This window comes from Anabas testudineus, chromosome 21 (genome assembly GCF_900324465.2).
Source record: "Anabas testudineus chromosome 21, fAnaTes1.2, whole genome shotgun sequence".
In the NCBI taxonomy this organism is placed as follows: Eukaryota; Metazoa; Chordata; class Actinopteri; order Anabantiformes; family Anabantidae; genus Anabas; species Anabas testudineus.
In genome coordinates this window covers 3,099,601-3,125,617 of record NC_046629.1, presented here as the reverse complement: position 1 = coordinate 3,125,617, position 26,017 = coordinate 3,099,601, and the positions used below count along the sequence as shown (strand labels likewise).

The following is a 26,017-nucleotide window of genomic DNA, read 5'->3' as shown; positions in this document are numbered from 1 at the left end:
AGATGAACAGGATGAAGATTCAAACTGTAACTGCAGGATTCAGCAGAGATGTCACGTTGTCCTGGCAGCTCACCGCAGACGATCGACAGCTTCATCACTGAAGGTTAATGTTTGCATTTCTTGGAGGCTATTTTCAGCCACACATACATTTGATGCACTAGTGAATGTGGACAACGTAAGTGAGATGGATTCAACATAAACTGCAGTGTGTGTGTTTGATGAAACAGGAGCTGTCCCGTCCTCTGGCTGCTTCATAAATGGATGAAATCAGGCTAAAACAAGCTGTTGTGGTTTCTCGTTACTCACCTGTGATCTCAGATGAGCTGCACTCGGTACACTACATACTGTTTACTGTAACTAATTCCCAACATGGGATCATGCATGTAAATAATGCATTTAAACAAGTGGATGGATTGCCTCAATAAAAACATTAGACATATTGAGGCTGGATTTGTCCTTGTGTGACTAGAACACGACGGTAAACAAAAGCAGCTGAAACAGCTTGTTCCGTCTTCTGTTCTGCGGCTCCGAGCATGAGGATAAAGGTTGATTTATGATTTCTGTACTGCATTATCTCTGATGGTTATAACAGGTGTTTACTCTGGTGAAGTATCATTTATAGTACTTACACAGTTATTAAAGGAGTCTTCTGTAGAAAAGTTATTTCTAAATGTGATTTCTAAACAGATAAATTGATGTTTATTCTCAACAGACATTAGACAGAATGATATCAACCGATGTTCATGTCTGTGTGTTCAGATTTCACTGAGTTATGACTCTAAGATGGATTTTTACTCTTCTTCACCTCACACAGTATCTTTACCTCACGTCTCTGCCTGCGTCTCTGCCGTGTGTAAAACACAGCCAGAGTGTATGAAAGCAGGCTTCAATCACTGCAGCGGCGAGGCTATGAGATATTCAGCCAAACGAGAGAGCCTGGGCAAGTGCCTGCGTCTCTCTGGTGAGGCTTTAGAGTTTTACAGATCATCTACACCTCTGTTAGAGACAGATCTTGTATTTCTCCATGGTTAAAGTGTTATAATGAGGTACATTACCAAGGAGCACAGTGAACATTTCTTTTTAAGGAAGGAGATCCATACCTTTTTATTGAAATATGCTAAAGTGCTCTTTCTTTTAAATAATTACAAATGAAAACGTTTGATAACTAAGTATTTATTCTAATTATCTGAACATATTTATATCATAGTTATTTTTCCACTAGTTTTAGTTTTTCTTTGTTTCTTTCAACAACATCTTTAGTTTGTTAGCATTTGTACATGAGTTACTGCCAAATGTATTGTAAATTCTGTATCTATGAATACATTAAGAGTTTTTTCTCCGTGGATAAAATTTAATTTTAAAATTGTGCCCCAGGCTTGATCCGAGTGAGGTAACTGGATATAAATGTGTTTATTCTTTTTCTTGCTCCCCTGGAGAACTACTAAATTGCTAATGTGAGCTCATGGAGAGCAGATAAAAGCATGAAACACTTCTAATTTGTGATTTGTGTTTGCTTTATAACCCACTGTTGCTCTTTATTACAGGCTTATATCTCAGCAGAGCAGCTGTGTCCACGTCTGAGTCTCTCCTCCACCTATACGTGACTCTCACTCCTCTTATTTTTAATTTGTGGACGAAGCCTTCTCCTCTTTACCTCCTCACTCATCTCTCTCCCTTTTATCACACAGCTTTGGTTAATTAATAATTTACCAAACAGATGAATGGCAGGAGGATTTTCTCACATCTTTTCCTTCAGTTCACTATAAATCTCTCTCTTTTCTTTAAATACCTGCTCTGCTCACAGACTGCTGAAGCATTCAAGTGGACTGTGTTGTGGTAAATGTGAGGCGGCTCTCGTGAGATAAAAGATCGTTTGACATTGCACATAAAAGGTCGTGGTATCCTTTAAGATATGCACGACTAATTGAAGTATTTCATATATTTGATGGCTCACTCCACAGAGAGAGAGTACATATGGAAAACAGCCACTGTTTGAAATGTTGGACACAGAGCTGGTCGACCTGAACTGATGAGGGCAGAAAAACATAGAATAGAAAAACAAATTAAACAGCAGCAAAGCACAGACTCTTTATTTGAACTCTGTCTGTAACTAAACATCATGACATGCAAATCCTGTGCAGATAACATAACTTTTAGAGAGTTCCTTTCCATTTAAGACGTAGCCAGCTGGATGTTTTAACCAACACAAGGTCACCCTGAATGTCCCATAGTCAGGGTTGTTGTTGTTCAGAGACACTATGCCGACTATGTCTGATATCTAAGCATCCAGGCAAAAGAACACAGACGAGACTGAGCACTGAGACAGTTGTTGTTGTTCAGACTGTGACCTTCAACACATTCAGTCTGAAATTAAAAAAGGATACCACGAGGCCTTATCAAGTCTAAACTTGATTAGAGAAGCTTTAGGGCTGGTCAATAAGTCCCACTGGTCTCTGGTTTTATGTTTCGGTGAACTGAACACAATTTCCCACTCTGGTGGACAGTAACACATTTTATTCTATTACATTCTACAGTAAATTTGTTCCCCATTTTAAAATAATACAAAATACAGTGATTACTTATTAGAGTATCTGTACTTTATATTAGAGCACGTACAGTACTTCTACACGTGACTACTGAACACTGAATCTACTGTATCGTAATGATACACTTGCTTACAGCTGCTGTTTAACTTTTTAAATATGGTTTTTTTAACAAAACCTTTTTATAATGTTGTTTCATTTGTGATTAAAGGCTTCTGTGAGAACTGCAGAAATAATCCTAAAAGGTTTTTATGCCTCTGCTGGTGACAGCTGTGGTTTGGTTGGACTGTATGTGTGCGAGTTCTAGTTGAGCGAGGTTCACCTTTCTTGACCAACAGAAGGCCAATTATTTCTGCCTGACTGATGTTTTGTTTTGTAGCTTTAATATATTTTGAATGTACCTTAATGTGTTGTGAAACTTTAAACGTATTTCTCTGCAGTCTCACCTTCCTTCTTGTAGAAGACCAACTCGGTCTTGAACTCCCTCCTCTCATCCAGGGCTCCTTGTATTTGGGCCGTCAGCCGGTCGCTTGTTTCCGGGCCGTACAGGAAGTGACACGCGCAGCTCTTCTGCATGAGCTCGGCTCGGGCGTAACCTGTGAGTTCACAAAAACCGTCGGAGCAGTAGACGATGGGGTAGAGCGACTGCACCTGGGCGTTTCCCAGAACGAAGTTACTGTCTAAAAAGAGAAAAGCAAGACAGGAAAGAATGCATCAATACAACTGTGAAAGGAAAACAGGAATAATGAATGATTTCAGTTGATTAAACTCATTTAACCTGAATTACATGTTGGATTTTAATTCATTTTTATTCCGTTTTACTTTGGTCTAAATGTATTTTTATAATCTTGTCAAGAGTAAAACTAAAAACTTCAAAGATTGTTTTGGTTTTTTCCCCCAGTGTCTGGAAACTGGATCCTAAAACTATCCAATATCAATCTTTAAACACTCGAAGTAAAACTCACAGCATGTTTGAGGGCATTCTACTTTTCTCAAAGAAACCACCGAGTTCATTTCTGTCAAAATATTCACAGTGATGCACATAAAAGCAGAATCATTGTGAGAGAGGAGACAAGACTGCTGCTGATTTCCAGGGTGAGGAAAATCGATCGGCTGAAGTAAACACTGTCAGGAGTCATCACAAAACCTTATGAGGCTTCATTAATTGATGCAGCCAATAGCGCATCTGCCCTCCCTCAAGTAACAATCTTGTGCACAGGCAGAAACATGCCCGGTAAGATCCTCTGTTTACTCGCTTACAAACACATCTACGCAGGTTGTTCATCGGTAACTGGCAGATCATAGGTGTGTGTGTGTGTGTGTGTGTGTGTGTAAAGTAAGTGGAAAATCTGACGGTGCATATTTAATTAATGGCCTCGGGCACGTAGATGGGTGAACTCTCTAAAATGGACTATTTATTACTTTGTGCTCAGGCGTTCTCGTTGATCCATCAATACTCGGAGCCCTTGAGATGCCTGTATTTAATATTTTACGCTCTAATAATGATGTGTGAGCTGTGTGTGTTGTGCTGTTTCATTGCATGTGTTGCTGTTAGCTCATCTCAGAAACAGCTTGAAATGAAGTGTTGAGACAAGGAACTTCAGTGAGAAAGGAACATGAAGAAGGTGGCACAGGCTCAAAGTGTGTGTTGTATTAGTTGTCAGACTTGCAGCAGTAAGAACAATCTGCCTGATTAGGAGTTATTCTCCTGTCTGACACATGAAGAGCTTCTCTTCTGAGGAGCAGATGATGCCAACAGGAGTAAAGACCACCTTTCCTAGAATCCCTGCTGGCTGTCATGCTTCCTGTCTCTTTTCATCCTGTGGGAATCAACCCTGATGTCATCTAGTGCACAGTGCCTGGAAATGCTACCAGGCATGAGACACAAGGCTCAGAGGGCACGGGCTTCATGAGACGAGCAGTGTGAGCAGCACTGACACAACAACAACAAAGACAAAAAGCAACACTTCACCTCATGTACCGCCCTCCAATTTAGGTTTTATTCTAAGCAGAAACATTCATCCAAACATCTGGCTGTTCTCAAACACTTGACGCGTATGATGAGAGATCTCACAGAGTGCCACCAGGAACTTCATATTTTAGGATGAGTCAGGAACAGTTTGATAATCTGCTGCCAATGGTTAGACCTCACAGTTCACCTGATTGGCATATAAAACAATTTGCTAATGTCACTGGACTTTTCTGCTCTGAGACGTTTTTTTTCTACTGCCGGAGTTCAGGATGCTTCTGCCATAAGAAGAAACAACAACAAAAACAAACAAATGCAAGGCACTCAGCAACAAAAAGCAGCGGGCGAAATGCTTCACTCATTAAAAACAATTACACAGATCCTCTCCAGGCTGCTGAAAAGCTTTCTGCCTGATCAGAGTCTCAAGCAGCTCTGATTGTGACAACCCTGTCTCCCCAGAATCAAGCTGCTGTGTAACTAAACTGCAATGGCAAAGACATTTTGAATGGACAACATTTCTTTTTACATGAATGGAAATAAAAATTACTATGAACTGATAAATAGTTTGTTTTGATTAGGGTTAGTCAGTAATAATGTAGAAGGGGTCAAAGGAGGATTATCCACTACCTGGCAACCCAACATTGTTCTTATTACCGACCTATAAAGCATTTCTTAAGCCGTATTAACATTAATAAGACAATTAATAAACCTTCTATAAAAGACAATTGAAAGATTTTTGCTTGAGCTTTTTCAAATCAGCATTCCATATTTATTTGTATTTCACAGCAAAGTCTTTTTTTAAATGGTAAATAGACCTAAACACAGATACTGAAAATATTTCTTCCACAGCAACAAACACTTAATCCATTATTCACACGGAAAAGCCTCCACCAGCGTTTCTACTGCAGCCTTGGTTTGGCTGCTGGTTTGTGAGATTTTCACTTCAAGGTTTTGGACTTTTGATTAAGCGAGTCAGAACTTTAGCAGCGTTGGTTTGGACAAAACTGGAAATACAGATGCTGACATTAAAATAAAGGATGAGTTTGCAGAAAAACCATGAAATACAGCCAGAGCAGGAGCAACAGGACTGCTGGACACTGGTAACGATGTCCTGTGTCTGATAATCTCTATGCACATAGTCATGTCAGTAAAGCTTGGACTGTTACACAGATAACAGATAATTAATCAGTGACAATAAAGAATTTTCTATTCAGTGATTTTATGGTGAAATGTGACATTTTGGACGTAGATTAGTTATTTAAATGAAACCTCAGTGCTGGAGTAAATGCACTTCGAGGCACATTCCACCATTTGATTTATCTTTATCTCGCGGTCTACAGTCAGATTGACTTTTAATTCAGCGTGTCGCACCAACGTGAGTGGACACAGTCAAGTGAGGTCTGAGAGGACATTCCAGCATCTGAAACACAAAAAAAAGCTGAGAACATTTCCTGTAATGTGCTTTTGTCTCCTTAGCAACTACCGGAGTCCATGAGATCAAAAGTGGTGAGTGACTCACTTGTACCACCTTCCTGCACATGTCAGACAAATCTGAACTTACTTTAGAAAGAAAAGTTGGAGGTAAAGGCACCGAGGGCACTCGGTGGGTGGGGTTACTTTGTCTGGAGCACATTAGCATCATGTACACCCAGTATATTCAAAGGAAAAGATGTGTTGTGTGCTGCACGGCACTATTATATGTAAAATCTATGGTCAAGTGTGATGTATTATGTTGGTGGGAATCTGGTAATTATACAAAAATACAAAGGTTTGTATGTGTATAAAAGCTTTACGATAAATTAGATATTACAACATTGTTCTGCTCCTTCGTTCCGTTTGCAGTATAACTACACAGCACTATGTTTTGCCATTTGAACAGTTCATTGTGTTCTTCCACACGGCACAGAATCTACATATGGAGCAGAGTAAATGTGACACTGAACAGAGCATTTCCAAAAACAGGAGAAGGACTTTGACGAGCCAAGACCAAAGGGTTGCACCTGAAAGAGGCTTCGTCTGGATCGCATGGATGTGGTTTGGGTATGAAAAGTGTGAGACTTACAGACTGGTCGCCGCAGCAGACACCACTGACCACTACAGTCAAGTCACATGTGGCACATTTGGTTACATGTTTAATTGAAAATTTGCACAAGACATGTAAATAAAAGGAGTCAAATCAATGTTTGCACGTTTCATTAGTCTACACACGTACAGTACGTCTTTGGCAATAAATGCAAATAAAGTCAGTTCCCCGATTTCTTAGAAATGCAAATTCCTTCCTGTTATCCTAAAATTCTTGTAGTCATGACAGAGTGTTTCAGACACTGCTAAAAAATAATGTGATAATAGGAAAATAATGATGTATTTTACTCTAAACCACGTGTTTCGATCTATCTACTCCGTGCTGGAGGATACAACCTGAAACTGTGAAAACACAGTTTGATTCTTTCTTCCCCACTGACAACTTGAGCCCTAATATGTATTCACAGAGTTATAATCAACATGTCAGTGCTGGAAGATCTGAAAACACCTGAGCTTACAGGTGATAATGATGTTAATAATGGATTCACTTTGAAACTTAAAACGATAAAAGATAAACTCATATTTCTCGCACTGTACAGCCATGATGAAAATGTGATGTCTTCTTTAAAATGAAAAAACACCACTGTAGCTATACTATTTAAATTTTATCTTTAAAAGATGAGAGGACGGTGGTTCCTCTACATTATGTGACATCAGTCTGTTCATGCTCACACGCTTTTATCTGTATAAACTATGTGTCCTGTGTGTGTGTGACAGGATTAGAAGTTCCCCCTACAACAAGTCTCTAACGATGCAGCTCTTCCCGGCTGCATGCACTCTCTCACCACCACAGCCGCCCTTTGAGAAACTGGTTCTCTTGCACATCAAAGACGATGTCCCAGCCAGTCTGGACCCCCCACCAGTTTGCAATCTCCGCCAACAGATCCACACAGGATGCCATCTCTATCGCCCACCACTCAGCAGTCACACACACCTTGAAAATAACCAAACCTACACCACGAAGTGTTTTGATTTCAGCTCAGAATTCAACACTATTACACTTTGGAGCCGCTCGACAAGCTCAGCACTCTGGACTTGAGTACAAGTGTCTGCACCAACAGACCTCAGGCAGTTTGGACTAGAAGATACACCTCTGTCCACATGACTCCCCGAACACAAATGCAGCCCAAGGCTGTGTTTAACACGTTCTTACTCACACACACACACACACACACACACACACACACACACACACACACACACACACACACACACACACAAATCCTGGATTACAGCAAGATTATTAAAATCCTCACTTCCTGTGATATGTGCACTTGGTAACTGCAGTATTTTTACTTTGTTGGGGGAAACAAAGCTGCAGGAACGGCCTCAAACCTGGGAGTACAGATGTTTACATGCAGATGCATGCATGTTTACATTACATCCATGGTTCAGAAACACAGCAACACTGATGCACGGCAGCCACATGTTGAAGCTCTGTATCTGGTAAGATGTTACAACAGCCCGGTTTAGGTTGAGACATTTTGTTAAGAAATCCATATTGCATTTATGTCCATTTTCCACATTTGGCCATTCAGGTAATGTAAACAACAGTCTAAGGTTAATAGCTATGTGACTAAGAAAGGCTATAATGTGGTAGAGAGGCTGTAGTGCCAGAGTAGCAGTACTACCTCCCCTGGCTGTGTAAGAAACCTGTAGGCCTATAACTGTATCTGTTTATGAATCCTGTGATGGACTGCCAACCTGTCCAGGGTGTAGCCCGCCTTTCCCCCAGTCACAGCTGACCCTCAAGAGGTAAAGCAGTTGAGATAAAGGATGGTTGGATAATTGGTAACCATTATAAGACACAGAGGTTGTGGAGAGTTTCCCTGAGTAAACAGAGAGTGAAGAAGAAACAGACATGCCGCGCTCATGTCTAAGTCCTTGTACTTAACAAAACAATCTGTCAGGCTGCAGTCTCACTGGAAATGTTTACTGTTTAAAGGGCACTTCACAGATTCTTCAGCACTTCTTTAACTCTGTGGCATCATGAGAGACAAGACCTGTAAACAAAGAGTCCCTCTTTAATAGAAAACACCAATAGGATGTTTACTTTACTTTACTTTACTTTGCATTGGACATAAACTGTAGAGTGCAGAACTGACCAATATCAATGGGTGGTTCTGAATATAGCACCATAAGACGGAGCTAGACAACAGCCAGGTCTTCGTACAGTCATGACATCTTGACTGGTCACATCACAAGCTCCGTGGCAGAGAATTAAAAGCTGCTGTGAACATCAGAGGTAACCTGCTACCAGGCATCAGTGACTCTGGTGAGATGAGCTGTATGTGCAGGATAATGAAGAAAGTAGTGGCCCGGGCCACAACCTGTTCACCCTGCTGCTGTATCAGCCACATTACAAGCAGACTACAAATGAGCTTCTGCTCTCAGCTGGGCCGTATCTTCCTCACACCGCTATAAACGAATGACAGATACAGTCGTCTCATCTCACCTCTGCACAGTCGGCTCCTTTCACTCGCTCTCCGTCTTTCATCCACATAAAACTTCAGCATTTCACAGAAATCCAGTTCCTGGAAGCGGGTTCAGTGGACAGTATATATAGCCCGAATTATGTCTGGCCCATTAGCTATGACAATTCAGTCTGAGTAGGCAGCTTCTGTTCGAGTCATAACTGTTATTACCTGTATGTTTTGCAGCTTTCCTCTCCTCCTTGGCAACATGTGGCCATTACTGTACTCCTCATATTGTCAATAAGTGCTCTTACTGCTCTTTCCTTTCCTTCACCTTCCTCTCAGTGCAGCATCTATTTTAGTCTTTAATGGACAAAATAAGAACACTTACTGTGTAAGAAACAACAAAAACAGGACCAAGTCATATTTTTTTGAATAGTTTGTGCAAACAACTGTTGCTGCACATTTACAGTTGATGACGAACATCCCTCACAAGTCAAGTAGACCGTCTCAAGTTGTGACAGCTTAATCTTTCTCTGAGATAACATCACACGGGAGCTGTCTCTGCTTGTTGCTTAGATAGTTCCTAGACGGTGTGAACTGTCAGAGGAAATTATTGGGAAAATACTTCTCAGCTCTTTTCATCTGCCTCTCTCATTCTTTTATTCCTCTGCTTTCTAAATGTGGTGCACCCGCAGAGCTCAGCAAACAACAAGAAAACATCCTCAAGCTGCTGTTTTTATGCTGCTACACATTCTGCTGTATTACTGCTAAATGTTTTCTACTCTCTCAAATTCAGGACTTATTAGATGCATGCTGAGTTTTCTCCAAATACAGCACTTCCTAAGCTTCAGCAGATTTTGGCTTCTTAGGATTTGACCATCACTCCCGATGTGTTTTTGCCTCAGGTCTAGTCTCACTTTAAGTCCATGAACTGTAATAAAATCCAGCTCAGCACTACAGTAAACTGCAACATAAATTCAGCAGAGAACGAGTGGTAGACTTCTCCTGGCCCATCACACGGTGCTAAAAGCTACTGCAGAGAATATTTACTCCATATACACTGACTGGCCGCTTTATTAGGGCCTGTGCCATAAGAGCTGCAGCAGATCTGGGACCAGCTCTCCACCTGTATCTTCAAGTAAAAAGCTTCACCTTGCTATAAAATCTACTGCGTGGAATCTGGAAGCACTCTCGCAACACTTTCAGTCATTTTGGAGAATATTTAATATGTGATACATTGATGGGCCAAAGATTTATCCAGCAAACATGTTTGAAGCTGCGGCAGCTGTGCAGCCTCGATGAATAATCTAATCCAGTGGGCTGAGATGATTGGACTGTGCATGTGAATGACAAAGAGAGATTTGAGCAGCTTCTGTTGCTTGTGTTGATTGTTGAGCTGCTGTTTAAATTGTGACTCAATATCTCTTCCATTCCAACCTGAGATTGGATCACACAACATCTGGAAGACCTGATGTGACTCTGAAAAGGCAAATTTTTTTTTAAGTAGGGATCAGTTCAAGTTGATCCACTTCTCTATAATTCATTTCAAGCTGTTTTATGTCATTACTCTGTGTACTCTGGGCACACGATGTTAAAACACTCAGTGTCTTCTAATGTGTTGTGAGAAAATGAACTGTGTCGCACAAACAGTCAGCGTGCGATCGGTTAATATGACAGCGTGTGTCAAGAGTGGTTTTAGTTTAAAGTGCAGGTCCTCGGCTCTTCTGAGGACACCTTGGAGGATCTTTATGGACCAGCAAATAAAACAATTAGCTAGAAGTAACTGAAAGATGAAAGAATGTAGAGGTGGGACAATGACCTCAGGGAGGTAACAAACTTTTCACTTCAGAGACTCGTTTGACTCGGTGTTTATGTGAAAACACAGAGCTTCACTCATAAATTCTTCTCTTTGATTACTATGGAAAAAAAAAACACACCCACTGTGTTTTTAAAAATATAAAAAGTCAAAAGTTGTGAGTATCTGTGTGTGGAATAGCAAAATTAGTGTTGTGTGCAGGAAACACAGTGGGAGATAGACGTCCTGCTGCGGCAGCACAAGAAAAGAAACAACCAGACAAGAGCAGAGAAAACTAATAACCCCAACTAACACCACAAGAGACACGAAGCAGCGTGAAATAAAGACGGTGTTTAAGACCTGTTACGTACGGGAGCTTCCTATTGTTCTACCTGCAGTACATCTGAAATTTACAGGGACAGAGTGGCAGATTTACTACCCAGTCATTTTAAAAACAATAGGAGACTAAGGGATGGTTGGAAACTCAATAAAAAAAGAAACGCTTGTCCCATGAAGTTCAGACAGTAATTGAAAAGCTCTTTGACCTTGAGTTACTAGAGATGAAAATGGTAGCTGCAGTTTAGAGCAGATAAATGCATGGTTCAATCTTCTCCTTCTGTCCTCATGTGCCTTTTCTGAGAGACTTGTGAATTCAAACCTTACAAACCTTTCTCTTTACTTCTCTAAGAATCTAAAAAGGTACCTCCACCAACTGCACGGCTGCTGAGATCGCTGCAGACACCCAAACATCCCCGTTCATACTTCATATAAACCCTCTCACCAGCTTCAGTTAAACACATCCTCCCTTACAGCAAGATGAAGAATCCCTTAAAGAATGTGTTCATTTCTGACACTGATCTGTCAGGAAGACAAAAAGTGCACGTGTCTTTTTGGGGATCGATAATGTATCTGGTTGTTTGATTCAAATATTTTGTGCTCCACATGAATCAGGCACAAACAGGCCGACTGCTGATCTAAGTTCACTTTAAATGCACCTGTACTGCTCATGCTGACTGCTACTGCACATTAAAACCACGGTCTGATGCAGACCTTGCCAGCGGCGCTGCTGTACGAGCTATCCATTACTAACATGAGGCAGTTTCATCCTGCTCGTGTTCTGTAAGCACAGACACATTTCCTCCCCTTTCTTGTTTTTTTAAACTTTAACGCTTTCAGCATCTGCTTTTGTTCTCCTGTCACCTTTGTCATTCCTCGTATTTCTTCTCGCTTTCCCTTTTTGCTTTTATCCGTCTCATTCATACTCATCAGGATCAGTATGTGAATGGAACATAACGTTAAGGTCTGAAAGGCTCCGTGCTGACAACGTCCCAGTGCAGATTAGACCTGTGTTAATGTACAGTCCAACAAGTGTGTCCGCTCATGCATTATAATCCTTCACACTGATATTTACATGCATCAAACATAAGAAACACATGTAGAAACATTCACATCCAGACCTGCATAGAAAAACATATCTGTGAATCTGCAGTGAATTAGTTTAACAGCATGCTGGATGGACTGTGGCTGGATGCTAGTTACAGGCTGTCTGGTAATCAGGGAGCCTTCAAAGTGCCTTTGAAGAGACCCAGTTCAGCAGCTCTGGAAGGTGGAAATGGCGGGGGTTGTTTGTGTGTGCACATTTTCTCTGATGCCCTTTAGGAAGTGGAACATCGTACAACTCCTGGGCACCTTGGTTTACCGTGGAAGCAAATGAAGAAGACGCACTGATGAGTGTCTGTAAACAGTCTCCAGTATTCACAGCTTAAACAGAGGGGGATTAATGAGAGGGTGCTCGCACTTCAGCTAGCAAACATGGCACCTGAATCAACAGACTCGAAGAGCAACAGAGAGAATATCAATCCTCGTGTGGCATCAGTACGAAATGAAAACTACTGGAAAGAAACACTAAAGTAAAAAAATGACTGTGGAGGGCGATGCAGCGCGGAAAAAAACAAAACAAAGGCCACTCTATTCCAGAGAGACACGAATCACTGCACTGGACCTCTCTGGTTCGTTTCTCCTCTGCAGTGACACAATAAACCTTCAGCCACTCTGTCACGTTTTCAGATAAAAGGGAACAGAAGTGTGGGACAGAACAACCTGGATTTGGCATCGAGGGTACTTGACGTTTCTGCAGGAGACGTTTTTCATTGTTGTCTCTCTTTTGTCTTCAACTCTCCTGGTGTCAGACTTCGTGATACTACTGCTCGTGACTCTGTGACTCTTCAGTTCGTAAGAACAACAAAGAAGAATCTGCTTCATCTAGAAAGAACTGGAAGTTATAGAACTGAACCATGAGTCGAGAGATTACAGGTGCTGCAAGACCTCTGGACTGTGCATCTGACTTTCACAATACAAGTCGTGAATTTCAATTATGTTTAAAAAAATGCATTAGTCCAATTTTTCATGGCATCAAACAGTGTGAAAGCACAAAAACAAGTATTTGTTAGTCAATCTCTCTGCACCGCCTCGAATTTCAAAGCCGTCTCCTAAAATTATGTTTCCTTACAACTAAACTGCAATCACAGATCTGCTGCATCGCAACACAATCATAATATAATTAGACATAATCACATCTGCAGTATAGTTGCACATAATCTTCTACACTCAGTTAGAATCCTGTTCATTCCTACTGAAGATAAACAAACACGTGTCACAAACAGTGACCAGTTTCTTTCTTTCTCACTCGACAGTTAGGATCTCTAAATAATACACATCAGGCTTTACTGGACCAATGTACTGCTGCTTTTTCATTTGTAAGACAACTGCAGTGTATCACCAGCCTTATGTTTAAATAGTCATACAAGTGTCATTAAGTCAGAGATCTGGTGTCAGAAAAGAGAAATATCATTCACAGCGTGCTGCACATAATAGATGATAAATAATTTAAGCCGAGTTGCTCTTTGATTTGTGAAGCACATTTACTGTATGACGTCTCTCTTAGCCGCACTAGAATTTAAAACCTCAATAACACTTCAAGATGCAACGCTGCAGGGTTTTATTTGTGGTTAGCACAGCGGACAGAATTTATGCTTTCTTTGCCAGGGTTGTGTTCAAATCAACAGGTCCTGCAACTTTAACACTCATTTGCCACCAATATAACCCCAACCAACTCCTGGCAAACTTTAGGGATATACTGTGAAGAGTTGGGGGCTGGGTACATGTTCTAGATGTTGTCAAACTGTAAGACGTACAGTACGGAGCTGTTACAATCGACCTATAACGTGTTTATAATAGCAATGTTTAATGTACAGTTGCACTTTCTGACAGTTTAATACCAATATAAGCAGCTGGAGTCGTAGATGAACTGGGAGAAACGTCTTTAACAGGCTGGGTTTCAGTTTTTATCACTTATAGGGTCGATGTGTCAAAAATAAAAACGGAATATGAAAGTGGAATATACGACACAAAGCTATAAAAACAAGTGCTATGAAACTAAATTAGAAAATACTAGACCTGTGTGTGCATGTAGACACACAGACACCTATTGATTTAGCATCAAAAGATGGAGCTGCAGCGAATGATGGAGATGTTTAACATTCCTCTGGCTACGGTTGTTCCACTGGTTTCCCTTTATCCGACTCCCTCAATGAATAAACAGCAGGTCTGTAAGCTGTTATGGAAATGTGCATTTGAAATTTGAGCTATTATTGTTCAGATGGCTGCTGGGAACCTGCAACTTTTATTTGAAGACCAGCTTTTATTAGGAACTTTAGGCTGTTTCAAAGTCCTTTTATTAAAGAGTTTTTAAAGAGTCAGATGGTAAAAACAGAAGACGTGGATAAAAGTAACCACAAGTCAATCCATCATGTGCTCGGCTGGTGATTCACCCAGCGATGTGACAGGGGTCCGTATCGCCTCGCTGCATCTGTTGGTGTGTGTGATTGTATACTGGGGGAGATTTGAGGCTGGTGGTGATGGGACAGATGCAGTGTCAGATACACAGACTGTTTGACCTCGACTGATTAATACTGACTCAATGTGCTACAGTGTGATCTCAACAGAACTCCTTCCTGAGCAGACTGTAAATAAAATCAATCTTATTGATATTTTGATTATTCTTTTTACATTCAACAGTCCTAATGGGGTTTGTTATAGAATTTTAAATAAATAACTCATTTATCCTTAAATGATCATTATAATTAACCAGGATTAATCACATTTATACAACAGAACAGACAAACGCTGCTTTTCTCTGGTAAAGATAGGTCTAAAGCATCACTCCTTTAACTTTAGATGCTGTGTCACATCAATAATCAGTGGTTATTAATAAAGGTTGGTTATGGTTATATAAAGTATGGACAACGAGGTCCTACTAAAGAAAAAAGGATACTTCAAATGAAAAGTGTATTTTCCTTTTTCTGGTGCTTCTTCTTCTTAAGATGCTCTTAAGCTCCTGCAGGTGGGTATATGTAGGAGGTGCATCCTTTATTCTTTGATCATTTCTGAGGGCATCTTATATTATGTTACAGAGCTTTTGTTGTTATCTTGGAGGTCCTGTACTTCCCAGCTAAATTACTGGAATATTTCCTCATAAGTCCCAAACATTAGCTGCGTTTAGCTGTAAGATTCAAGGACAGTGTTTGCTACTGTTCTTAAATCACTACGTTAAAAGTAAGTTAAAAATAAAAGAAAACTTGAAAATATGTAGTAGGTTAAAGTAAAATAAACCAAAGATAGACATGAAATTCTATAATTCATCATTGTTTTTACAGTAATTGCACTATTTGAAAACATTCATGCATTTTAATATCACAGTAAAGCACCTCAGTCAACACCTGATGTTTTAAAATCATCCATTGATTTTCACCTCTACATTGCACACACACACACACACACACACACACACACACACACACACACACACACACACACACACACACACACACACACACACACACACTCCCATTTCCTCTCTAACTAGTATTCCTGAACTCCTTGAGAAATACTAACTTACAGCTAATTACGAGCTGATTATTAGGAGATTATGTTGAGAACGTCCTGTATAATAAAGCTTTACCACCAAAGATTTCTGTGGGTCTTGGCCTTTTTCCTCCTCCTGGATACAGAACCACATATAAATACCATCCATACAAAGAACCACACATGACGACATGGTGCAATCAGACTCTGAGGCTAAAGCCCGTCACCCTCCTCCTCCACAGAGTGTGAGACAAGGGCAAAAATAGAAACCTAAATATGCTGCTGTCATAGCCGTCTCCCTGTAGTACAGTACGGTGTGTGAATGTGCGCTGGCATTACAGAGACACTGTCCAGAGGCAGATATCAACTCACAGCTAATCAGGCTGCCTGTAACCTACACTACACAAGCACCGTGGGTTCAGTTTGCAGGTAGCTGTATGTAAAACGCACCGAGCATGACGTCAACCTTTAGACTTTATGCTCAGTCAAGACCTGCTCGGCTGCGGACATGAGTTATTTAGCAGTGACATTTGCTCTTTCAGGAACACAGCGGTTTCAAGAATAATTATCCGTTCACCTAGAGTCCAACCTTCAGGGCTTAATTGGAGGAGTCACTTCAGCTCAGCGGGAAAGAAAAAGTCGAGTTTACATGATGTCATTTGTCGTAGTCTTCACCTCTATCGTGTAACTTTCTCTAAACTACAAGAAAATAAAGAATTGAATCCACATACACATTCCTCCAGCACACGGTTTAAAGACGTGGTTCTGAAGGAGACTCGTAGCTGCAGTTGTGGGGTTAAGGGCCTTGCTTTAGGGCATCTCAGCATTTGTAATGAAGGAGGCCAAAGTGCTGCCTCTTCATTATTCTGATCCGGATTTACCCAGCGGGTCCAGAGATTCAGCCAGCAACTTTCTCCTCTAACTGACAAACAGAAAGAGAAAACACCTTACGCACGTATTTACGGACATAAAGTTTATAGTTTTAAAACTTCTCTGTATCTTTGCTATAAAATCTAAAACATGTCATACACAGCATTCAAAGGTGAATCTTTATTTTAACACTGTAAGAATAAAATGACTGAAGTAAACATTTGTTTTGCTTTTATTTATTTTTAGCTTTATTGTCATGTTCAAGCTCCACAAAGCACATATCTTGTTACGGGACACGTTACGCTGTGATAAACTGTAGTGCTGCACTCGTGGTACACGGATCTGTAATGAAGACAAATCTAGTCATAACATCCTTTCTGACTTTCTAACATCTGTTTTACTGTATAAAATGTGTTACAGCTGGTCAAGTGAGGCTCATGTTAACTAAAGGAGTTCCTCTCCTTTCTTATTCTTGTGTGTTTCAACTCAAATGTAATGTTCCAGTTACGTAAACGACCTCCATCAAGACATCGCACCACAGACCAGAGTCCGACTCCACAGAGTAGTTGGTTGAAGCAAGAAAAGCACTTTGGTTAAAGTTAGAGGAGGTTTTGGTCACAGGTTAGTACATGTGTCTATAAAAGATCCAACCTTCTAACGTAAAGCTTGACGATGTTCAGCCAGTGTTAATATTTAGCGTCAGTGGAACACAAATTCACAACATGTCCTCTAAGGTCATTAGAAAACATCACATTCCTTTCACAACATTGTTGTTGCACTTTAGATTTTCAGTTTTGCTGTTTTACTTGAAACTCCTTGTTTTTCCTCTCAGTGCTTCTATAGATGGACTGAAAACAAACACGAGCTATGTCAAGCTCGAGGTGTGTTTGTACTTAAATAGCAGACTGAAGGTTGGAGAGGTCTGTGGTTTAAAAGGAGGAGCAAAGAAATGTGTGTGTGTGTGTGTGTGTGTGTGTGTGTGTGTGTGTGTGTGTGTGTGTGTGTGTGCGCGCTCTGCCAACAGCTCTGTGTCCCAAAGATACCGTGCAATGTTGCCAGGCGACAGGTACCAATTGTGTCGCATTTCCGTGGAGACAGTTGAGAGGGTGGGACTTTGATGAGAAGAACACAGTGTTTCTGACTCCCTCACATGTCCACACACACACACACACACACACACACACACACACACACACAGCTGTGAAGACACTGAGATAAGGGTTCCCCTGGGATCTTACCTTAATCTTAACCACCGTAACTAAACACTTAGCCTCACATTTAAGATCTAACCATGACCCTAAAACCAAGTCTAAACATCCAATGGGCCCTTTGAAGTTGTAAATGGTCAAAGCCATGTCCCCACACTGATGTATGAAGTGGTGTGTTACTGCAACGACCCACACACCAGCACAGAGATGACTGTTTAAATAAAATCCAGATCCAGTCCGGATAAACACCTCTTTGGGTCTGGATCCGGACCAGAGTCTGCCTGATATAGAGCAGCAAAGGCTTGGCTGGGCAGAGATCTGGGCCTGTGGTTGGCGGCAGGACTTTAACCTTGATCATTAAACAATGTCACGATGTCCCACCATCTTTTTCCTTTAACCACAACCGTGTTGTTTAGTGCATCAACACAACCAGAACAACCAGACAAAACTAGTTCTTCTCAAACCAACAGGATGATTTAAATCCCAACTCTTTTAAGAAAGTACATCATTTAATCCAGCAGACAAATGTTTAAGTGCATGAGCTGTGACCTATGATTAAGCATGTCTCCTTTAAGAGATAATGTAAATCAATGACAGTCTGGGTATTCAGACAACATAATAGAGATTGTCTTTTTATAGATCATCAACCCCCAGACATGATGATTGCACCGACTCTTTTCCCACATTCAATTCTGCCATTCTTCCATTCAATGTGGGTAAGTTTAGCTTAGTGCTCAGTCATTGTCTCTGTAGATGAAAATAAATATGATTTGCTGAAGCCCCATGAATCCATCAAAGTCAAAACAATTTGTTTATAGATTTGAAATGCAGATATTTAACAACTGGTACAGAAAAAGTATTGGAAGTTGGAATTCTTAAAGCAGCTATATCTATTAATTATTAATTATTCTATTCATTTTTTTCCCCATTTAATAAATATTTTAATAATTGTTGCTTGGCACCAGTTTCCAGAAACAAATTCACATCTTTTACTTTGTTGAACCAAGAGAGAAGTTGTGTAAACAGATAAAATCAGCAGATCTGCACATTTGAGAAGCCAGAACCAGCAAATATTTGGCAGTCGAATGCCTTGAATGATTAATCAATTCATTTTCCATCAATAAATCAGCTCCACGTTTGTTTGCACTATAAACCACCACCGATGTAAGTGCACGTTAACAAGGACTGAAATGTTAAGGATAACAACAAAATATACATAAAAATTAATTTTGGCTCATTCGTTTTAATGGTCCTACTATATAGTGATAAACAGAGGTGCCACTAATGATGTACACCCTTAATTTGATGTAGAGCATGAAGCTATTGCACGAATAAGGCGGAAGGTAATTGCCACACACTCACAAGCAGCAGAGGAGGAGTCTAATGTGGAAGATTTAATTGCACTGGCTGACTGTTAAATTGTCATGTTGTGCCTTTTCTCTTAGAGTTCATTACAGCTGCAATTGTCTCGGCCATTTAAATGATAAGGAAGCAATAATGACGATATTTGACTGTGACTTTTTTCAATTATAGAATCAGTAAACAGAGATAAGGAGGCAAAAACCTCAAGCCGGTCATGAGTAGAGGAAGCGGTACAGGGATTAGAGGTGATTTGGCTCAGGTCTTGTAGTTCTGTCTGAGGTCTGTGGACTACGGACTTACAGCCATGCTTGGAGGGACACATTGGTAATCACATATTGTAGCACTTTGTCCATCTGCTTTGTGTCTCCCTCCTTCCTTTCCAGAGCTGATGAGCTCAATAAAACTGCGTGCATTCAGCCTTTACGTCTTTTCTGTCTTTATTCTTTTCCCCCTATGCAGCCACAACTAGACTAATGGGGCTCGGCTCCTGATACAGATCCTAACCCTCACTATGATGCAGTTTAGCTGAGCATCATTAGGAATCCTGCATCCCACATATACATGTATGAATGTTGAGGTGCACTGAGGTGAGCATGGTAACAAAGGCCATTTCCCTACCATTTGGTGTTTTATATGCATTTTAGTTTTATTTCAGCACCTCGTGTTTACAAGTGCTCTCCAGGTCACCACCACATGTGCACCACTGTACACGATCTGTGTCTGCAAGTGAAATCGGTGCTGGAGACCAGTAGTTTTGTTGCCGCACAGGACAGTGTTCATGTACAACAAGGAAATAAACAGCAGTCAGTAACGCTGCCTCACTGTCAGAACGCGTGTCGTCGTGCTGTTCATAAAAATCATGTGACCACCTCTCTGGTGGTCACTAGAATAGGCACTCTGACCTACCACCAAGCTGCAAACAGCGACTTCACCACGATGTTGAGTACAGTTCACTGCCTGGCTGAAAAATAGTCACTGCCTGGATTTCACTAAGCAAATCAGTTCGAGTCTTCGACTGGATAATTACTGCAGTGATTAATACATTTTAGCTGCAAGACAATGAGGTTCTACCTGAACGTACTGAATGACCAGGTTTTTCCATCAATGTATTTTTTTTTTCCTTCCCAAGATGACAAAACCAGGAGTCACTGGTTCAAACTGTGAAAGAGAGGTTCAGGGAGAACCAGACATCATTTTTACACATGGACTGACCGTCAGTCCAGACCTTGACACCAGTGAGACTCTCTGGGATGTAGTGGAGAACAAATCAGTAAAAGATCTTTGCAGTGTATTTGCAGCTGCAGTTCAGTCGCACAGATGCACACATTTCAGAAGGGTGGGATAAGACCACACATTTTAAACGTGGTGCAGGACTAGTCTTGTCAGTGACGTGGAGAAATATCAAGCTGTAACTTTAAAACCTCATTCTCTTGTTTTAACCTTTTGGCTTTAAATGGGCCCATTTAGTGCCAGATACTGAAGGACTGGATCCAGATGGTTAAACAACAGGGTAGCGAATGATTGCTATGAAATGAAAAAAGCCTGGAGAGCTCTCTCACTCAGCCTTTCTAAAGACTGAGCGAGTTCGGAAAAGTTGCTGCATATAAAATAAAAACTAAACCAAACTTTTGTATTACTTTAATGAATGCATAAGAAACACTTGAAGTTGGAAGCTCACTGTAATAGAAAACATCCACATATATTTCCTCTAAGGATTGGATGTTTTTTATTTAATAAAAAAACAGTATTTTCTTTGACCTCTCTTATTTCTGTGTTTGAGCGAGGTGGAAATAGGTGATTCAGTCTGGAAATAGGCTGCATCTTTACATCACCAGCCAAAAGTTTGGAGTCGCATAAAAAGGAGCAAAGTAGAATTTATAACATCAAATTGATTAGAAATAAAGAGACATTTGGAATATTGTAAATGGTCATTGTAGCTGGAAACCTGTATTTTTTAAGATTATGTACAAAATGTCCAGAGACTTTTCATCAGCAAACATAAGTACTGTCTTTCACAAAAGCATGTTTGTTAATGCAAGTTTATTAAAAAGCTGCCAACATGTCATTCATGACATCTAACACCTGATGAGTCAAGTATTTTCCTACAGTATAATGAGCCATACAACAGTTAGAAGGAGACAACAACCTGCACTGGAGTTGGAATATTACTCTGTGGATGAGTTCCATCTGGAACTGAAACGTGGCAAATACCAGATTTTAGTTTGGGAAGTTTGCCTTAAAAGATAATGCAGATGAACACACACTTTGTCTTTAGCGCACACACACAGGAAGTCTAGCCGACCTATTTAATCATGAATCTTGAAATAGACTTAATACCCAAGCTCTTTCCTTTAGAGGCCTGAGACACTGGCTATTAGCGACTGTGGGTTTACTGCGTGTATCTGTGAGTGAACAGTGTGTGAGAGTGTGTTGGAGTGTGTGTGTGAGAGTCCATTCGAGCAGGAGCATGACAAAAATGAGAACATGAGTCAGTGGCAGCGCAAACATCTAGCATCGCCTGTGCATACCTTGACCCTGACCCAATCACAGCATTAATGGCTCATTAGGAAGTAGTCGAGCTGTAAAAGGAAGTTGATCATTAACAACTCCCCTCGTGGTCTGCATGTTGCCGTAACCATAGTGACCTGTCTGCAGAGGCTGAGTGGTGGCGAAGGTCAAACTCCCGTCTGAAATAATCCCAACAGTGGATCTAAATGTTCTTAATTAAACGAGTTTAGAGCTACATTTATTTTAAGAGATGTTTCAGCCATAACTCAAACTTTGTCATACATGTGAACCCACATCTCCCTTTATATAGTTGTTATATTATTATCACACACACATTATCACCTGGGTCATAAATCCTAATTACTTATATATGATAACACATCTTCACGTCTTCTCTTTAAGGCACTGTCACACTTTCAGAAATCCACCACAAAGAACCTGAGGGGAAACTGAAGCCTGTGGATTATACCTATAGAGCAAAGAGACATCTCAAATAACCTTTATTAGTGTGAGGAGGTTCTATCAAAGATGCCCGTGACACAGACTCACAGAACAGCACTGGCTTGAGCACAGACTCACATTTGGTGCATACATAGTTAGCATACTGCAACTGACATATGTACAGTGACAGTTTGTTTGACTGACGGCCAATAAAGCTGAAGTAGAATTACTGCATCATGGTTGTAGACCTCCTCCAATCTGTCTTAATACTCATCTGTACAGACTTGAAGTCCAGAAGGTTTATGTATGAGTTCAGGTGGATGTTTGTGTCAGAAATAATGACATCCATCCAGATTTGAGGTCAAAGTGACCTTTAAGAAAAATGTAATCAGTTCATTCTTGAGTCCAAGTGGACATTTGTGCCAAATTAGAAGACGTTTGTTAAGATGTTGCTCAATAGCAGTGATGTACATTCACATGTATACAATTAAATGTAATGCAGCCTCGAAAATACTTTAGCAATTAAGGATGTCATCTGTTGCGCACGTTAAAGTCTTCTGAGACAGATTTATGGTCTTCAGAAATAAATGAAACCCTAACACATTATAGTAGTAGTACATGCAAGAGAGGAATAATTTCTAGCAGTGAAAGTTCAGTATATGTAAAAATTAGTTATAGACTGAGAGAAAATGTACAATTGTGAGAATGAATGTTTGTCAGAAGGAATGACAGGATGTGAGGGAGTAAATCAAAGTAGCATGATTGAACAGGAAGGCAGTTTAAACTGTCAGTGTTGTCTCTGATTAGTTAAATGTGACACTGTCACACAGACAGCTGGAAAGTGTTTAAGCCAAATGATTCACTAGCTCAACATTTGTTCAAATATCTTCACAGTGAGGCTGTTTCCATCTCCATCTTTCTTCCATTTCAATTAAACTCTCAGCTAAACAACTACTTACTTTGAATCATTATATGCTCTTATAGTGGAAGTCAGATTTCTAATGCAATGAAAGCACTCTGTGAGGCTATGACAGAAGAGAGAAACGTAGTGTCTGAAGGGTTTTATGATGCAAGAATAAGAAAGGATTGTGCATCTACTGTAAGAGGATGTAGCGGTGTTCATTTAATGTGAATGAATATTTGCGATTTCTACTCAAACAGCCTCTCATCAGTCTTAGATCTCATACCAAAGGAGTCAACCAGTCTTATTCTCTTCCCACATCATCAGCCCTGCATAAATAATAGATTAAATAGATTTTCTTCAGCTTGATTTTTCAGTTTTCTGTGGTTCCAACCTTTTTAGAAACACTGCATGGTGGCACCTTCTGATCCCTACAGACCAACTGTCCTTCACTTACTGAGATAAAAAAACTCCTCAAACACCTGTAAGGAGCAAAACAAAACTCCAATAACATCTCTGCAAGACCAACAGGATGTGAAAGTGAAAGGAAAGAAAGACAGAAAGCGAGACAGGGAGCAATGTAACAACATCTTTAGCGAAGCATGAGACGCACTTCAGAATGAAAGACATCAAAGAAATTGTGGCAATTCCCTACTAAAATATTAATGCTGTTCACTGCTCGTGCATCTAGCAGTGCTTACTGATAGGACCATCAGATACATCATATTATACAGCACGCCTCAACCTTATCAGTCAGTCCCCTGCAGCAAAACACAACAGCCGAAGCAATAAGCAGCACAGCACTGTGGGCTAGTTTGGGGACACGAAGCTGTGACAGATTCATTGAGCGTGGCATGGCGTGGTGTTTTCCTGCTGTAATTCTCTGATGAAAAACACAATTAGGCAAATCGCTCGTGGGAGAGGAACTTATAGGAGGCAATAAAACAGACAGAGGGAATAAAAAAGGAGCTTCTGAGAGAGACATGGAAATGAAATTGTGCAGCAGCACTAAAAGAGCATCTGAACCTGATGTCCCAAGTATCATGAGCATGCAGCATCAGTGTTCATGGAAAGATGCTCACATCCAGCACAATGTGAAGTTTCATGATTTATTATTTTACTGTGGTCAATAACCCATTACTATGACTGAAAGTGGAATCACAGATTAGAAACGATATCTTGTTTTCATGTTTGACTGAGGTGGAGTTCATTATGACGTAAATGAATATTGTGACTCAGCAGCAGATGAAAACAGACGTGTGTGAAGTCATAAGGAGACTGTAACTCATTTTTGGAACAAACACATGCTAAACCATGGAAAAATGTCATTTCACTGGTGCTCTTTTAACAACACCAGCTTGTTGCACCCTCTTCTCCTACTATGGCTTCTATCTACAAAATAAATCACATCATTCCAAAGGTTTCACATACTTTTTCTTGACACTGTTAATAAATTGCTGCACAGCACATGAGCCTCCATCTCCATCCATCCAGCAGTAGAAAGATAAACAGAGGGTCAGCCAACAGGGAGAACTGCTCATTGGCACCTGCTCATGAATCTATCTGGGAGAGGAGATACGAGGAATGTGTTAAATACTCCCACTGTTACCTTTTAGTTGGCGTCGAGAACACATTCACACACCATTACACAAACCCATAAGCAACAGCAAAGCCTGGCCCAAGTGTGTCTAGCCTCGATCTGGCAGGACAGACGATACTCAGCACAAACATGGCTCGGCACAAAAAGGAAATGGCAACGCTGCCGCAATAAAAACGTGCTGTGAAATCAGCCGTGCAGTAACTAAACGAACGTGAACTAAACGCGGTCAGACGCTATTAGAGACCTGCTGCTGAACGATGAGTCGCTGTCCGAGGGATTTGGCTGAATCTGTGTATCAACCTGCGTCGACCTTGTTGCTTCTGTGAGCGGTGAAATCATCAATAGAGTGTGAGATCCACTGAACCAAGTCATAACAGAGCCACGACCAGATATCACAGATAAAGTGTTCGGTCATGAGAGCATCTTTTTCTCCTCCACATTTTCCTCTTTTGACACAGGCTGATTTCTGTTCAGTCCAGATATCTACCAGTTTTCTTTTTACATGTTTCTGTGCTCTGCAACCTGACCTGTCTGCTTTTGATGCTTACTGGAGCTTTAGTGAATCCTCTGAGGTTGTGCTCATCTTGGTGGTTGATAAGAAAACATGTACGCCTACGTCCTGGAGAAGATTCTTGACTTGTTGTACAGTTAAAAGAGTTTCTCTTTTTCTTCATAGCTCATCCACAAGATTTATGCTCCTCTGTCCACCAGGTCATTTGTCATTTTCTAGTTTTCCTCTGTGCACTTGCCTTTTGGAAACAGATGATATAAGTAAATTAACTATTTATATATAAACATACTGCACAACCTCAACCCAACAAATCTGGGGGAGAACACAGGCTGAAGAACAAAGAATGTGAAACTAAATCCTAAAACAACAGATTACTGACGTGAAGAAAAACTTTCATGTTTTGTTGTATCTCAGGCTGACTTCAACATGACTACATGACAAAAACACTAAATTATAACACTAAAGATTTGAACATTGGAGCCTTAAGGAGGTTTTTTCTTTTCTAATTATTATTATTCTCCTTCTGACATGTGCCTTACGGTTCAGTCTCGCATGTAAAAATAACAGCCGGATGAAACCTGCAAAGCATTTGACTAATAAGATAAAGCACAGTTTGCTCTTCTTACGTGTGTCCTGCTGATAAAGTAAAACAAGTAAGACGATTTCTCCCAACGGTTTCATTTAAAAATAGAAACATCACAGAGCGACTGTCTGACTTTTCCACAGTCCATAGGGTCAAACACTGATCCACCTCCGTGATAAATGTCTTTCTGAAATCTTGAGGTGAGCACACATACAATCCTCACACTGACTGGAGTGAGGTGTCACGATGAAGCACCTTAAAACATTTAACTGTGTGGGTGAATGTTCAAAGAAAGGTCACACTA

The 26,017-nt window shown here is 40.5% G+C and overlaps 1 protein-coding gene across 1 annotated transcript in view; it reads right to left on the bottom strand.

Moving 5' to 3' along the window:
- Nucleotides 1-26,017, bottom strand: part of kcnh3 (potassium voltage-gated channel, subfamily H (eag-related), member 3) — a 95,078-nt gene that overhangs the window by 29,992 nt on the left and 39,069 nt on the right. Inside the window, exon 2 of the mRNA XM_026375710.1 lies at nucleotides 2,990-3,223. Coding sequence (XP_026231495.1) covers nucleotides 2,990-3,223 — 234 coding nt within the window. The remainder of the gene's footprint in view (nucleotides 1-2,989; nucleotides 3,224-26,017) is intronic.